Source organism: Ylistrum balloti, unplaced genomic scaffold, assembly GCF_031769215.1.
Source record: "Ylistrum balloti isolate Yb309-2 unplaced genomic scaffold, AGI_CSIRO_Ybal_v1 Utg369900, whole genome shotgun sequence".
In the NCBI taxonomy this organism is placed as follows: Eukaryota; Metazoa; Mollusca; class Bivalvia; order Pectinida; family Pectinidae; genus Ylistrum; species Ylistrum balloti.
Window position 1 is genome coordinate 484,242 of NW_026782028.1, and position 15,558 is coordinate 499,799.

At 34.6% G+C, this 15,558-nt stretch overlaps 1 protein-coding gene across 1 annotated transcript; it reads right to left on the reverse strand.

Moving 5' to 3' along the window:
* Positions 1 to 9,076: 9,076 nt before the first annotated feature.
* Positions 9,077 to 14,196, reverse strand: LOC132546640 (uncharacterized). Its single transcript, XM_060210362.1, has 6 exons — positions 14,121 to 14,196; positions 13,044 to 13,210; positions 12,249 to 12,342; positions 10,426 to 10,546; positions 9,857 to 9,929; positions 9,077 to 9,436 (listed from the first exon to the last, which is right to left on the reverse strand). The coding sequence occupies exons 1-6, from the start codon at positions 14,194 to 14,196 to the stop codon at positions 9,077 to 9,079; spliced, it is 891 nt and encodes a 296-aa protein (XP_060066345.1).
* Between the last annotated feature and the right edge of the window lie 1,362 nt (positions 14,197 to 15,558).

Consider the following 15,558-nt stretch of genomic DNA (forward strand, 5'->3'; position numbering starts at 1 on the left):
TGTAAGGTAGATAGAACCGATTATGTCTCTGACTTTTATCTTCGCCTGTTGAAGGTCCGATAACAAAATCTGAAATTATGTTGTTTACATATACATGCAAGCATTTGAATAGTGTTAAGTAGTAAAGAGAACAGAAGAGATTTCGTTTGCATATTTTTTCGAAGATTTCACGTTTAAAGAATTAGATTGATTTAAAATTATTCTTTATGGATCAAATTGCAGTCGTTGTTGATACAAATTATCTATGCTCATCTGAAATCGTAACATGCAGCCATGATAACCTTTTTAAAAATTTATTCAGCTATTTATTCAGTCCGAGCTTTTTTATTACATTGTCGGTTTACTGTAAAATCATGTCTTTTCGTAGGGTACAATTTTCGTGGGTTATACCGTATTTTTTTACCGTATTAATGGTTACAGAACGCTTAATTCGTGCATAAATTCAACCAAATGAATCTTCATTCACTGGCTCTAGCGTTTCGTGGACACAAACATTCATGGATTGTGAGTATTTACAAAATCAATGAAAATAAATTCCTCGCGAAAATTTACGATTTTACAGTAGTAGCAGTAAATTAGCTGCAATAGGTATGATGAGGTTTAATGCATATGAAAATTTATTTCATACTATTTCAGCTATTTTCTCAAAAGTTTGATCTTCGACAATAAACCTTATAGTTGTGTATTTCTTGACACAAATTAATCGATTAAAATTGATATTCCTGTTAGTTTGTAGGATAGATGTTTTGTTTTGATATAAATAATACTTATACCAACTTATTGTACGAAGATAAATGAAAATTGAACCATTACCCAGCAAGGTTTATCGTATATAGCCATTTAAGTGTTACACCTATGACCTTTGTAGGATTTCTTCCTGCCATCACGTTTAGACTGAAATCTTTAACGGGACTTAGCCTAATCTCAAATACACGGACATCCATTTATGTTATCGAGAAAAATATTGTTATTGAGAATATTGCTTCAAAATGTAAAATTCAGAAAATAGACAATAAAACACTTGTATGTATAAAGGGAAATTGAAATCACGGCTCTCAAATGTGTTAGTTTTTTGTCAGCTTAATCAGTAAAGAAGCCTGTGGAGTAGGCATATAGCTTATATTAATCTCGCGTGTTGGCCCCGACAGAAACGCGCGATTGGTCCTATCGTGGGATGAAACCGGAGTATTTTATGATGTATCCGGCGAAATCACATATGTTTGGGCAGGTGATTCCGAACTATTTCTCTGTCCGTATGGGGAAAGAAATCCCGGGCAACTAGGTACATTAAAAGAGCGTGCGCGTTACTACTGCACTATCCTACACTCAATGTCCCCTGATTGTCATTTTGCATTGAATGGGGTACCTTAGTTCTTGTCGGTACTTTATCAATGCAACATGCCTGTGTGGGATGTCTAGCTATTATTTCTATATTATGACATTTCAGTAGGATGACACTATCAAAAATTCCGTAAGTGACTCCATCATCATTCGACACCGTTTTCATGGATTGTACACTCTAAATCAACATATTATTCCATAAATGTTGTCCTCATTCTTTTATTTAGATTTGTCACGCATTGATATGAAATCGGCAGTTCTGTATCTATTCTTCATCGCAAGATAGTAGTGCAGTCCGATGACCATAAAAAGCCTTCAAGCATTTTTCAAGAAATATGAAATCGTCGTTATTGTAATTATTGATCCAATCGATCTATTCTACTTCGCAAAACGATGGACACCATAACTAGATCTCCACAAACTACACATTCACCTCTTTTGAAAGCATGTCTCTTTCCTTGTCTTATTTCAGCACGTCTACCAATGTATAAGCTTTACAAACTCAAAGCAGTAGAATATTTTAGCAATGTTTGATTAAAGCTTTAAGACATGAATTTATTGTCCTATCTATAGTTTCTCTGTTAGGGAATGTTTACATATTATAAAGTCAATCATTGAAAGTTGTTTGAAATAATTTTACAGATATTGAATAAGGATGGTGTAATAACACACTTAAAAATATAATCAATTAGATACATGCAATAGGTTTCAAACCTAAAAGGCATACACTTACTCTCAAACTGTCTCAAAAAATCAATTTCAATTCCGATATATTTTCAGAAATTACGAGTTGTCTCCCTTCATCTGAATATCGCTTAAATCTTATAAAGTATTCTAGTGTATTTCTCCTCTCGTAACAAAGATTAGGAAAAGCTGAAAAGGGAATATTCATTATATATTTCTTCCCATTTACTCCTAAATAACAGACATTTTTTATTCATATTGTTTAGGTGATCAAATTTGTTTTACAAAGCTATTGTAAAAATCTTTCATGGATATGTATCCTTTGAGAACGATATGGAAACATCCAACTATGTCGTCGTTTCGATAAGAATTTTTCATTTTACATTTTACACCAATTCCAACACCTTGAAACGTTTGATTGTAAATGTTGAAACATAGCTACGTTTCGTTTGCACAGCTACGATAATATGTCCAAGTGCTTCGGAAGGGTGAGTACCTTCTGTATTATCAACTGAACCCACTAGTTTTTGGTCAGTTCAAGTATATAATGTCACGTTCCCAAATGAGAACAAGTTAAAACACAACGGAACCACCAGAAAAAACTGAGAATAATCAAACACGTCAAACATCGTATCATATCTCATATAATAACATACTTCAGCAGGTGCCTCAGAAATATTTATACAGTACAGTGGCAATATCACGGAAGGACAGAAGACCTACTGGGAAGACCTAATATGAGACCAGTAAGCGAGGAGATAAATAGCCGTAGATGGAAAATGATTGGGTGTCGTATGAAGCAGGGCAAGAACCATGACTGCAATGTTGCATTATGATGGGCCACAGAAAGAAAACGGTAGAGAACGAGAGACGAAAAAGGCTTGGTATCCTGGAACTAAGCATGAAAAATGGCAGCAGACAGGGGAAATGGGGAAGTTCTGTCAAGGCCTAATGTGCCACGAGGCACGAAATGGTTAGGTAACAGGTAATTATTGCTTCTGTGATAATATGATATTTTAGTAAACTGGTTTTGCGCTCAAAGTTTTTACCATTTTACCTATTTCATAATGTTGACTCTAAACCTTTTTAAATGACTTTTGGCAAATGCATATGAAACTATACAGATTTACAAAAAAAAAAAAAAAATCTTAAAATTGTGGCACATTCTATTTATTAAAAACTTCATGTAATCATTTCGGATAACACCAGCTTCAGATTATATATCCAAATAATGGAGCTTGTTTCAGTCTTATTTAATGAGATTTGTAAAACTAGTCTTCCTTCCTTCCTTCCGTCCTTTTTTAAAAACAAAAATGTTTGATGATTATTTACAGCAAGTCCGTCATTTCAGTCGGACGACAGTAAATAAAAAACGCTCAAAGATACCTTGGTCCAGGATCCTCAGTGTCCCCTTCCACTATAATCTACACGCTGGAGCTTTAGCCTGGGATTCGGATGGAAGAGGTTATTTCACCGTTACTGAGGGCCATAATGAGACTGTATTATCATGATAGGCAATAGTTTTGCAGCGTTTTTTATTTACTGTCGTCCGACTGAAATGCCAGTGGAACACCTGATGATGGGCCTGTAGTAAAATCCCCCCACCTGTCGGATCATCATCTCCTGTCGACAGTGGTAGTATGACCAGATTGTTTAAATCCACTGTTGGTGTTGGGGTATTCCAAGCAGAGTTGTCGATCATACCGGCTTTACCTTGACCATGTGGGCCCTGTCAGTCATTACATGAAACTGTATTTTTATATTATGTTTCCTGTAAGAAGTGACTGCAAAAATATCTCACCATTTTAATTCCACTCTTTCTTCACTTAGTTTCAACTTTATTATTGTAAAATATCAAAGATTAAGAATACGGTTTAATTTATTGCTTGGATCTTCTGTATCTGACTTTAAATTTATATTTTAAAATGTTATTCATTTTGAGTGTCTTTTGTACACTGTATTTCTCATATTAATCCATGGATGTCACCTTTTTTGTTTTATATCTTCAGCAGTGAATCTAGTAATCTATTTATTGTGATATATGTATATCTAGCCAGCAAGGTTTTTTTTTTTTTTTTTGTTTTTGTTTATTTATACACTTTAGACTACTTTTTGCGAATAATTTTGCATAGGTTTGATATATGTGTGTATTCTTTTTTTCACGAAAAGCTGTTTCTTTTGTGTGGTTTGTGTTGGTCTATAAGTAATATATTGTTTTTGGTGTTTTATTTTTTTTTAAGAGTCAATCCAAATGTCTATAACTTTGGGGTAAGTAAATCTCCCCATATCGTACTTAATATTTCTTTCGATCAATTCTTATTTTTCTTAGTCGGCTCCTGTCATTACAAGGACTTATCTACTCTATGTGGTAGTATAATTTATGATTTGTCTACAGTGTTTCCAATTTTAAACTTTTATTTTAAAAAAAGCTCTAATCACTTGTGTGCCCTTTGTAGAATGTTCTGTAACAAAACAACGTGGTACAATTCTATGTGTAAAACATGCTGTGTCTCTGTACAATATGTGCGATATGTTTTGTTTATTACACGTGTTGTACCAATTGCTCTGCTGGACTTATACAATACATAATACAAGATAGTGTTTTACCTCCGAAATTACGTAAAGGTTACTCTGAGGATCCACCATTAGTGTTTCAGCATTCTCCTGGTGAGGGTCCCATCTGCATGAGAAATAAATATTGGATGATGACGATGATGATGATGATGATGGTGATGGTGATGGTGATGATGATGATGATGATGATGGCGTAGGAGATGGACCAGCATCCAGTGGTATGGTTTTTCTGTATATACATAAGATTACTCAAAGCTTTGTTATATATACCGTGTGCCTAGTTGTATTATGATAAGGCACAGATGTGTTATTGGAGAACAAATCTTTCAAGTAAGTGAAGTTTATCTAAATGACCGTGACAGCTATTTCTCAGAATATTTTGAACTGATACATTTCTGCAATTACTATGACCCTTACGTTGCTTACAGCCAGTGAATGAAAATAAATTTTCATGAAGATGACTTTCGCTCTGATATATGATGCAGAATGACGTCATTTTATATGAAAAATTTAGACAACAGCACAAAAAAACAAACAAACAACAACAACCTTCAAAGTCTTCATCTAAAAGAAAAAAAAAAACATTTATAATTTTTTGAAATCCACGAACGGGGTTTGCCATTGAAATTATGTTTTAGGATTGAACCACGAAAAAGACAACTAAAATAAATTAGTTTAGATATATAAGCCACTCTGCTCTCTGTCCGGAGTTTAATCCCGCCATTGGACGTGAAGAGATACGGGGTCTCCTTCCTGACAAAGTGGTTACACCGTTTTCTCACTGCCGTCTCTACTTATTAAGGGATAGTGTTTTTCAAAATGGCGGACCTAGACGGCCACAAAAGATGGATGGTCGCTTTCAGCTGCACAGTCACTGGTTTGTGAATAGAACCTGATCGGGACAAGCACATAGCAAAACGCAGAAATTCTCGAAAAATGTATTACAACATTTGTATTGTCATAAATGATTGTGAGCACTTCGCTAGTTTAGAGAACTGCTGTAATATTTTGTTCATATCGAAATATTTAAGCAGTCTAAGGTTTATTTTCATTGTCAGCGAGACATTGCGTTTAAGCGATATATATTATTTATGCTCATCGCCCTATAATACTCACCAAAACGTAGGAAAATTATCAGAAATGTTTGATTGTTTCTAGTTGTTTTACGTCCTATCAACAGCCACACTTTAAATCCCCGGCATCACTGACTAATACTAACTTATGAAACAGGTGTATGGGGAGATCCTTGAGTGTAAGATTTACGATATACATATCTAAATTTGTCTTAGAATTGCTATTGTGTAAAGCTTTCATGGTTTTAATATAGATTTATGCATCAAAAGTCCAAATAATGATATTTTAATTATTTCTGAAGCAATCAGTGTTAACCGTATCTCCTTCTTGAAATCTCCAATGCTTATATACATGTTGTACTATTCCAACGACTTGCTTCAGCCTGTCGTGTTTAGCTGTTCTAGTCACCCTTTGTTCAGATATAATGACAATTTTTCAGATGTTTTCAAAAAAATAGTTAGTATGTTATATGTTATATGTCTTCGTGCAGGGGCGTAGCTTCGCGTAGCTTCTATAGAAAGAAAAAGCCCGGGCTTACACATAAAAAAAATCCGTGCACAGAGTATGTCGGACAAAATTACAAATAAATTAGGTAGAAAATAAATATCAGGGGTTGAAGTTGGTTGTTAAATAAATGAAAAAATCTGTCTCAGAAAACGATTCAAAACATCTTTGAAATTATGAAATTCAGATCCCTCGGCTGGGCTTACACATTTCTGCTGGGCTAGCTACGCCCCTGTTTGTGCAGCTTGAATTATATGAAATAACTATTTTGTTGGCACTTGTCTGGCAGATTGTTATTTTTTCAATGATGACAACAGCTCTGTTTCGTTTCCTCTGTCAGCTTTGTTAAATCAGCAAATGATATCAAGTTAAGTAATTCAGTGTCAAAAAGGAAAAATCATACTACAGGCATAATCTAAAATACATACAATGTAAGGGAGATAACTCCAACAGAAATGCATGTAAAACTTCACCGCAAAATACGTCACAGCATTATTGATTGTATTTATAGATTCCATTACGAGGACTGATTAGTAAGTTGTGAGTCTTGTGTTGAAGAAGTTAACCAAGGATGTCCCTTTTCAGCTCTGCTCTTCCCTGACTACTTCAGGCTGTGTACCCGAAGACTGGTGTCATTTGATCAGTTTATGTCAAAGAGGTAGCACTCTAAAGTAAACAAGGCTAGTGGCTTTTGAAAAAATGGACAAATGTTGAAAGACCAGTGATTCATAAAAAAGATCTAATACCTCAGGATATCCATATTAATTTGGTAGCAACACTAGGGAATGATGTCCTTTCATATTCTACATTGAACAGGTGGGTGGCGGAATGTAAGCATGGCAGGCAGAGCCTTGGGGATGATGCCCGTTGTGAAAGGCCTGTCACTGTTGCTACCCCAGAAATGGTCAATAAAATCCATAATATTATCACGGCTGACAGGCGAAATACAGAGACATGTATAGCCAGAACAATTGGAATTTTACAATGCAAAGTGATTGAATCGTCAACAAATTTGTGAATAAATGAATTCACGGATTAAAAGGACCTTGGAAACAAACTTAATGAATACATCAAGAAAAAAAAATTGTTTCCGCTATGCAGTGTAATCGGTATCGAGAGAGACTCAGAGATAAATGGGGGTCTATTTAACCAGATTCACCGTTTTTCTATTGTTTACTGGAAACAGGGCAAAGACCTCAAAATAATATTCCATACAAAGACCCAGGAGATAAGAACCAATATTGGGTTAAATTGGGATTTAATCATAATTGTGTGTAAGATCCTCTTTGTGTACGGATAAGTCTACAAAGCAACAACAAAAATAAAGAAATTTTGAGAAACTCAATTCAAATTCAAAATTGATGTAACGAGGGGACATCATGAGTAAAACAATATGAGGAGACCCTTGGAAAAACAACACGAGAATTGGACCAGGAGTTTCAGAAGAGTAAGCGTACAGAGGTTTATAGACGACATCTAGAACTTTTCCCATAGAAAATGTAATAATTTGGAATATGCCGAGTAGCTCACTGAAAATATGAAATGTAAACAAAAATGAAAAAAACAGAAAAGAAGATTGATTTCTGGGTCTATTTTGTTTCTATTCAACATTCGATATTGAATGGTAATAATAAGGTAACCGGATATCACCACGAAGAATTATAGCTTAACGTAGGTAGCCGGATATCACCACGAAGAATTATAGCATAACGTAGGTAGCCGGATATCACCACAAAGAATTATAGCATAACGTAGGTAGCCGGATATCACCACAAAGAATTATAGCTTATAAGTAGGTAACCGGATGTCACCATAAAGAATCATACCACACAAGTAGGTAACCGGATATCACCACAAAGAATTATAGCTTTAAGTAGGTAACCGGATATCACCACAAAGAATTATAGCTTTAAGTAGGTAACCTGATATCACCATAAAGAATCATAGCTTAACGTAGGTAACAGGATATTACAACGAAGAATCATAGCTTTAAGTAGGTAACCGGATATCACCACAAAGAATTATAGCATATAAGTAGGTAACCGGATATCACCACAAAGAATCTTAGCATATAAGTAAGTAACCAGATATCACCATAAAGAGTCATAGCTTAACGTAGGTAACCGGATATCACCACAAAGAATTATAGCATATAAGTAGGTAACCGGATATCACCACAAAGAATCTTAGCATATAAGTAAGTAACCAGATATCACCATAAAGAGTCATTGCTTAACGTATAGCATATAGATATATTTCATTTCTTTTAAAGAGAAACTAATTGACAAACAATTCTATACACATTTATAATTAAGAAGAATATGCAAAAATATCTTTGTTATAAAAAAGCTAATATAAAGGAAAAATAGTCACATTTAAAAAAAATAGTCTTCGTGTCAACAGCAGTCGAACCACGTACATTCGATTTAATAGTCTTTGCTGAGTTACAGGGATCTCTTTACTAATTTTTTGTTCATATTTAGCCCTTATTTAATTCATTTTGAGTTATCGATTCCTCGGGATTTTTCACGAATTAGGGTTTCGTGCGAAAAATCAATAGCTGGCTGATCTGTAGGTAGATGAGGATTATTATAAAGTTTAATCGGTTATAATGATGTCATTGAGATGCGGACAAAACGGGAACATACCAACAACCTGAGCAACACCAAGCACGAAAAGAGTTTATTTTGACGACAAAACTCGTTTTATTAATATGACGTCATGTTTGTCAATGCACGTGAGAAGATAAAAAATCGATAACTAACGATACACGTAACAAAAACAATACCTTAAATATAGCAACAAATTTTAATATGAAAGGATTGTTTTAATACAAAAAATAACATATAAGTTGATTCAAGATCCGCTACATCGAGACAGTGAATCGTTCATTTTGCATTCATTGTCTTGTGTAATAATATAGATTCTCATGGTGTCCTTCAGAGACTGTGTAATAACCGTCCCCATTCATGTCCCAGGCAACTGCTTCAGCATGTTTATTGTAATGGAATGGAACACCAACAGGAATCTGAAGCAAAGTCTCTTTGATGCTGATATCGTCAGCTTTTTGCCAATAGAAAACCTGATGATGGGTCTGAATTAAAATATCCCGACCGTTTGGGGAAATGTCGCCTCCTGTAGGGTCAGTACTTCCGGTTGAAAGCGGAAGTGTGATGAGGTCAGTTAGATATACTGTTGTCGCGGGAGTATCCCAAGCTGAACTGTTGATGACCCCTACTCGACCTTGACCGTCATCGACCTGTTGATAAAAACAGTATGACTTTCATAATAAATATCATTTATTAAAAGAGTATGGAAAATACACACTTTCAGTGCAAATCTAGAATTCGATACCGCAAATCAAACATTGAATATTTTGTGTAAAGCTATGCAGAGGCCGCCGAAATGCTTCGAATTCAACAGGGTCTTCGAGTTATAGGAGTTCTGGTAAAAGTTACATGAGAAAACTATTCGAGAACTGAGATATAACACTATTATTGTATTTCAGATCATAAACGTGCCATGATTGGTGTATATATGCAGCACAAAGGCTTATCTAGTATATATATATACTAGACATTAGTATGTTTCTTAACATAGGTATGGTAAATGGTAGTATTGTGATTATCAGCCATTTTGTCAATAGACATGTTTGATATATTTCGGGAGTATGACATACCTTAGAGATCAGATATATATTACGTTGTGGGTCCACCATGAGGGTCTCACAGTCCTGTTGTTGTGGTACCCAACTGTAATCACAAACAATTTTGTTTCAATATAGTCTTATATTTTCGTGGAACTCAAATTTCGAGGATCTAAAAAATTAAAAAAACATTTTCGTGGCCATTTGATTTCGTGGATAAATCTTCTCCGAACAATCAGCTAATACTAAAACACATGTCTGTTTACCATTTCATGGACAAAACAAATCTGTGAAATTAGTGAACCTCGAATCTAACGAGAATAAATTCCCACGAAAATTAATGTTTTCACAGTATCAAATAAGACCCAAAGCTAGTGTCCCTATAGAAATATATAACAATTAAATGTCACCCGATAATTTCATTCTAATGTACCATGTCACTTGTGTCATTTTGATTCAGAAAGGTTTGATATGATACACATACCTTTGTTCTCGCGTACTAGAAAGATTTAAGAAAAAGATGTTCACGTAATTTGAAGGAACAGAATAGATAAAATTCCAGGAGTGTCTTTTCTTCGCTACAAATGATAAAATCCACAAACCGAAAACTGATTTTGGCCTCAACATCGACTGTCACCTCGTCATCAGAACTCTTGAGAGATGGCTCCCGAATTTTGTAAATGATGTTATGCGCTCCATCTCCGGAATGATCCCCAATTTCTCCTGGAAACGATATTATGGTAATTGTGGTTACCTGCACTGAAGAGGTGTAATGTTAACACTGCAAAATTATCAGTAAACCCATGTCACACTTGAAAAATGTCGATAAATCTGGTGAAGGCTATCTTAAGCCTTGTGTGATGTTAACAGAAATATCGAAATATCTTAAACATCTAGACTATTTTCAGCCACTTGTACTAAAGTTTGATATTGTAGATAAGGAACAAGTATTCCGGCAGACAGAAACTATAACCATTTAATATAAAAATACAATTTCTTGGATAATAAGCGTGAAATAAATCATCCTAATAGTTCTTATAACACAACCAGTAGAAGATTCGAGTGTGACGTTTCGATGACTACACGGTCACCTTCATCTTATAACACAACCAGTAGAAGATTAGAGTGTGACGTTTCGATGACTACACGGTCACCTTCATCTTATAACACAACCAGTAGAAGATTAGAGTGTGACGTTTTGATGACTGCACGGTCACCTTCATCTTATAACACAACCAGTAGAAGATTAGAGTGTAACGTTTCGATGACTACACGGTCACCTTCATCTTATAACACAACCAGTAGAAGATTAGAGTATGACATTTCGATGACTACACGGTCACCTTCATCTTAACACAACCAGTAGAAGATTAGAGTGTGACATTTCGATGACTACACTGTCACCTTCATCTTAACACAACCAGTAGAAGATTAGAGTGTGACGTTCCGATGACTACACGGTCACCTTCATCTTATAACACAACCAGTAGAAGATAAGAGTGTGACATTTCGATGACTACACTGTCACCTTCATCTTAACACAACCAGTAGAAGATTAGAGTGTGACGTTCCGATGACTGCACGGTCACCTTCATCTTATAACACAACCAGTAGAAGATTAGAGTGTAACGTTTCGATGACTACACGGTCACCTTCATCTTATAACACAACCAGTAGAAGATTAGAGTATGACATTTCGATGACAACACGGTCACCTTCATCTTATAACACAACCAGTAGAAGATTAGAGTGTGACGTTCCGATGACTACACGGTCACCTTCATCAGACAAAAGAACAGTCTGGAGCGTCTTGACCTACACTACGTATTGTAAGAGATGGTTAGGTCTGAAACATGTCTTTTGCTTTTATTTCACATATACATGTTTAAAACAAAAAAAAGAAAATATGAATTCTTATTTCGCTCATAATCAAACTAATCAGGATCTCACTCCAAATGTTTCCGGAACTATACTCAATGGAGCATAAAAAAACTCTCTTTGATTATAAATTCATGCGAAAAAATAAAATGTTATCGGTATTCTAATTATTATCATGTGATATATATATATATATATAGAGAGAGAGAGAGAGAGAGAGAGAGAGAGAGAGAGAGAGACAGCGAGAGAGAGAGAGAGAGAATTAATCACTTAACATGACAAACAAATATATCACTAACGTTTTCAGGCCTCGTGGCCATCTTTGTTTGTCATGTTATGTGATTAATTTTCTTTGTATATACGATACACAAAGTTTTTATCTTTTTAAATTATATATATATACAGTTTCATTTTTCTATTAATATATGAATCACAAAGAAAGTTAAACTATGTACGTAGAATACCGATGGGATTTCTGTTCTTCCATTACTAAATTATAAGTTTTTTTTTAAACATTTCATAAAAATAATAAAGATTTTGAACATACCTATATATATACAATGCCCTCCGTTACTATCACATGGTCCACACGCGATGTCCTCCCAATCATAATTGTGGGCGTCATGCACGTGAATAGTCGTCTATAGAAAGAAGAAAAATAGTTAAAATAAATGGCAGGTCGCTCTGCCCAGGAATTGTTCGGTCAGTTTTCAAAATAACAAATAAGTATTCCAGTACTTTGTATGTCTGAGAGTACCAATAAAATCTGTAAATCAGTAAGCGGTCAGACTAACGTACCTGGGATATGAATCTGGTATACGTACGTAAGGGAGGCGACTATAAATGCATTAGGTGGGTAATTTCTGAGGCTGGAGAAAACGATTCAAGAGGACAGGATGTTTTTTTATCATGCTAATAAGTAATGTAGACAGTTTGTTTCGAAACTTTGAAACCGAGTATTCGATCTAAGTGAGTTCGATTTTTTTTTGTTTTTGTTTTTGTTTTGTTTTTGTAAAGCTTCGAAATGCTTCGAATTAAGCATGGTCTTTACTTAATACGAACTCGAGATAAACCTAAAACAGTATTCATACACTTTACGTCGTGGGCAGTCAGTCATAACAGAATTTGGTGACTTTCAGACAGTGGCATTGCCATACAATGGTCAATATAGACATATTGGTGTCTATAATACGCAACACTATGCCGTCATTATACATCCTTACATATGTCGATATTCGATATACGGAGGCAAATGCAGTATTAAATTTCTATCTCAAGGTTTAAATATTTAACAAAGTTATATACTGGTAAAGTCATGATGAATGAATTAAAAAGCAGATACCTTTAATTCTCCAGTTAGGGAACTGATAGCATAGAGTTTTGGCCCGTCTCCCTTGTCATTGTGACCGTAAAGAATATTTGGATTAACTCTGCTAGCGCATATACCGGAAGTCTCATCGAGGTCGTTGACATGTCCCAACGGAGCTCCAGAAAGGAAGCGCGGAGAGGCTAAAAATATTTATTTCGCATGTGAGTCACATCATTTTACCAACATATACAACTAATCTTGGTAAAGTTCGGGGATCTATACATCGCTTTAAGAATTTGTTAAAAACAAAAAACTCAAACATTAATATCCTTTATTTGGAAACTAGATTTGTGACATACTCTCTGCGCAATATGTAATTTTGTTTTCAAAATTTTGGTAAAACTTTGAAAGTAACAATGGAAAACAAGATTTACTGTAAGAAAACTATAAATCTTGAAGCAAATCTGTTATGTTTTCTTAAAATATTTAAATATGATTATCGATAAGTTAGGGGTGTTATGATTAATGATAAAACTTCAGGAAATCGATTAATTTTTTTAATTGTCAATCGATTTCTTGATTACGGAAACCAAATCAAAAGCTGTGAATTATACTTAAAAGTCTTATCTTTCGATCATGTGATCACGGTTATTAACGAAAACTATAAATAGATTTTAACTGATAATGATGTTTCATAGCTTTCAACTTTCACTCTCAAAAAGTTTTCTTAAATATATGTAACTTTAAGAGGCAAAAGGAAAAGTAATTATAAAACTTGAATGATAAAAAGGTATGAATTAAGATTTGAACAATTATAGATAGTAGATTCAAACATTGCATTTGCTTTTTAGGGTTTTTTTTATTACCGTTGAAATAATTTCTTGGGTTGAAATCAAGAAAAAAAAAATTCACGAACATTTCATATTATAAAGTAGATTGTGTACAGGTATAAAGGTGTTAATTATGTGAAAATTACTTTATTTTAGAAAATACATGTAAATATTTCAAATACACGTATACAGGATGTTCATTATATAAGAATCAAAAAAACATCCTGGTAAATATATGATTTTGATATAAGACGAGGAGATACTGATATGGCAAAAATACCTCTTGTTTCGGAAGAAATAGCAGAACCATATATCACTCCGAGAAAGGAAACCCAACAGAAATGTAGTGCCAACATTGTTAGATACCGCTGTGGATAAGTGCCAGTCATGACCCTTACTTATATAGCAGAGCGTGGCGATCAGATAACAATAGAAACTCTAAGACGTAGGTGTCCATGCAGCGGTCGTATACTTGTTTTCTGTCAACGAAGAATTTTCAAAATTGAACTTAAGGAAATATTCGTTCGCGTAGAGGATCGTAGATGTTTGGATCAGTCTTCCATTTAATGTTGTAAATGCAACGACATTTAAACAATTTGAATATAATCTAGATGAACATTGGAAAAAACAAGCTACGGAAGTATTGTTTTAAAGAAAAACTTAAGCTGTGAACTTTGTTTTAGCATAACTTGTATAAAGAGCTGACTATCAAAGGATTATTAATCTTGTACATATTTTCTGTACCTTGTCAGAATAAATCTATATATCTATGTATGTATATATCATATACATAAACCTGCTGACATTATACTTACTTGTTCATAGTGATTGCTCTCTGAAAGTAAGCTAGAAGCTTTGTACAAAAGAAACATAAACGAATTGCACCCTTTGTTAGAAATTAAGACTTAAACTATGAATTAAACTGCATCATACAGCTGCTGTTTTGTCCTTCTAGAACTCGTCAGTGATGTTGCATCATACGCCTGTGTCGTCCCTCTAGGACTCGTCAGTGGTACTGCATCATATAACTGTTCCGTCCTTCTAGAACTCATCAGTAATGCTGCATCATACCGCTGTTTCGTCCTTCTAGAACTCGTCAGTGATGCTGAATCATGCAGCTGTTTCGTCCTTCTAGAACTCGTCAGTGATGCTGAATCATGCAGCTGTTTCGTCCTTCTAGGACTCGTCAGTGATGCTGCATCATGCTGCTGTTTCATCCTTCTAGAACTCGTCAGTGATGCTAAGGGCATCAACGTGACTGAGTAAAATCCAAAATGATCGAAAAAAAGCTAAGTTATAGATGGAGAGGTGCACTTACTACATAATTTAATACATTTCATAAGTTTTATATATCTTGTCATTTTAGAACAACATCAAATACATGATGTATGTTCTGAACCGTGCCACTATTCAAATGAATTAAAATGTGGCATTTAGGTTACGGCACCTCTGGGACTAAACGTCTATCAGCAGTGTCTACTTGATCCTTAATGATAAACTAATTTTGTCATTTTGGCACGTTTCCGTGATGCAAGGTGCCTAAAGTATTTAAGTTTAGAAGGCAACTGAGGAAAATCAAAACGAATTAAATGAATGTCAAAATCATATGAGATGATGCAGAGCCGCACAAATCCAAAATGTTTTCAACAACGTAACGTATACTTGTAGTAGTTAGTGTTTAAATGAATTAATATGAACGTCCTAATGATCAGTATTAA

Coding starts and splice junctions, on each gene's coding strand:
- LOC132546640 (XM_060210362.1), bottom strand. CDS start 14,196: ATGTTGGCACTACATTTCTGTTGGGTTTCCTTTCTCGGAGTGATATAT. Junction 13,211..14,120: donor TATTTCTTCCGAAACAAGAG/GTATTTTTGCCA, acceptor AAATATTTTTAG/CCTCTCCGCGCTTCCTTTCT. Junction 12,343..13,043: donor CCCTAACTGGAGAATTAAAG/GTATCTGCTTTT, acceptor TTCTTTCTATAG/ACGACTATTCACGTGCATGA.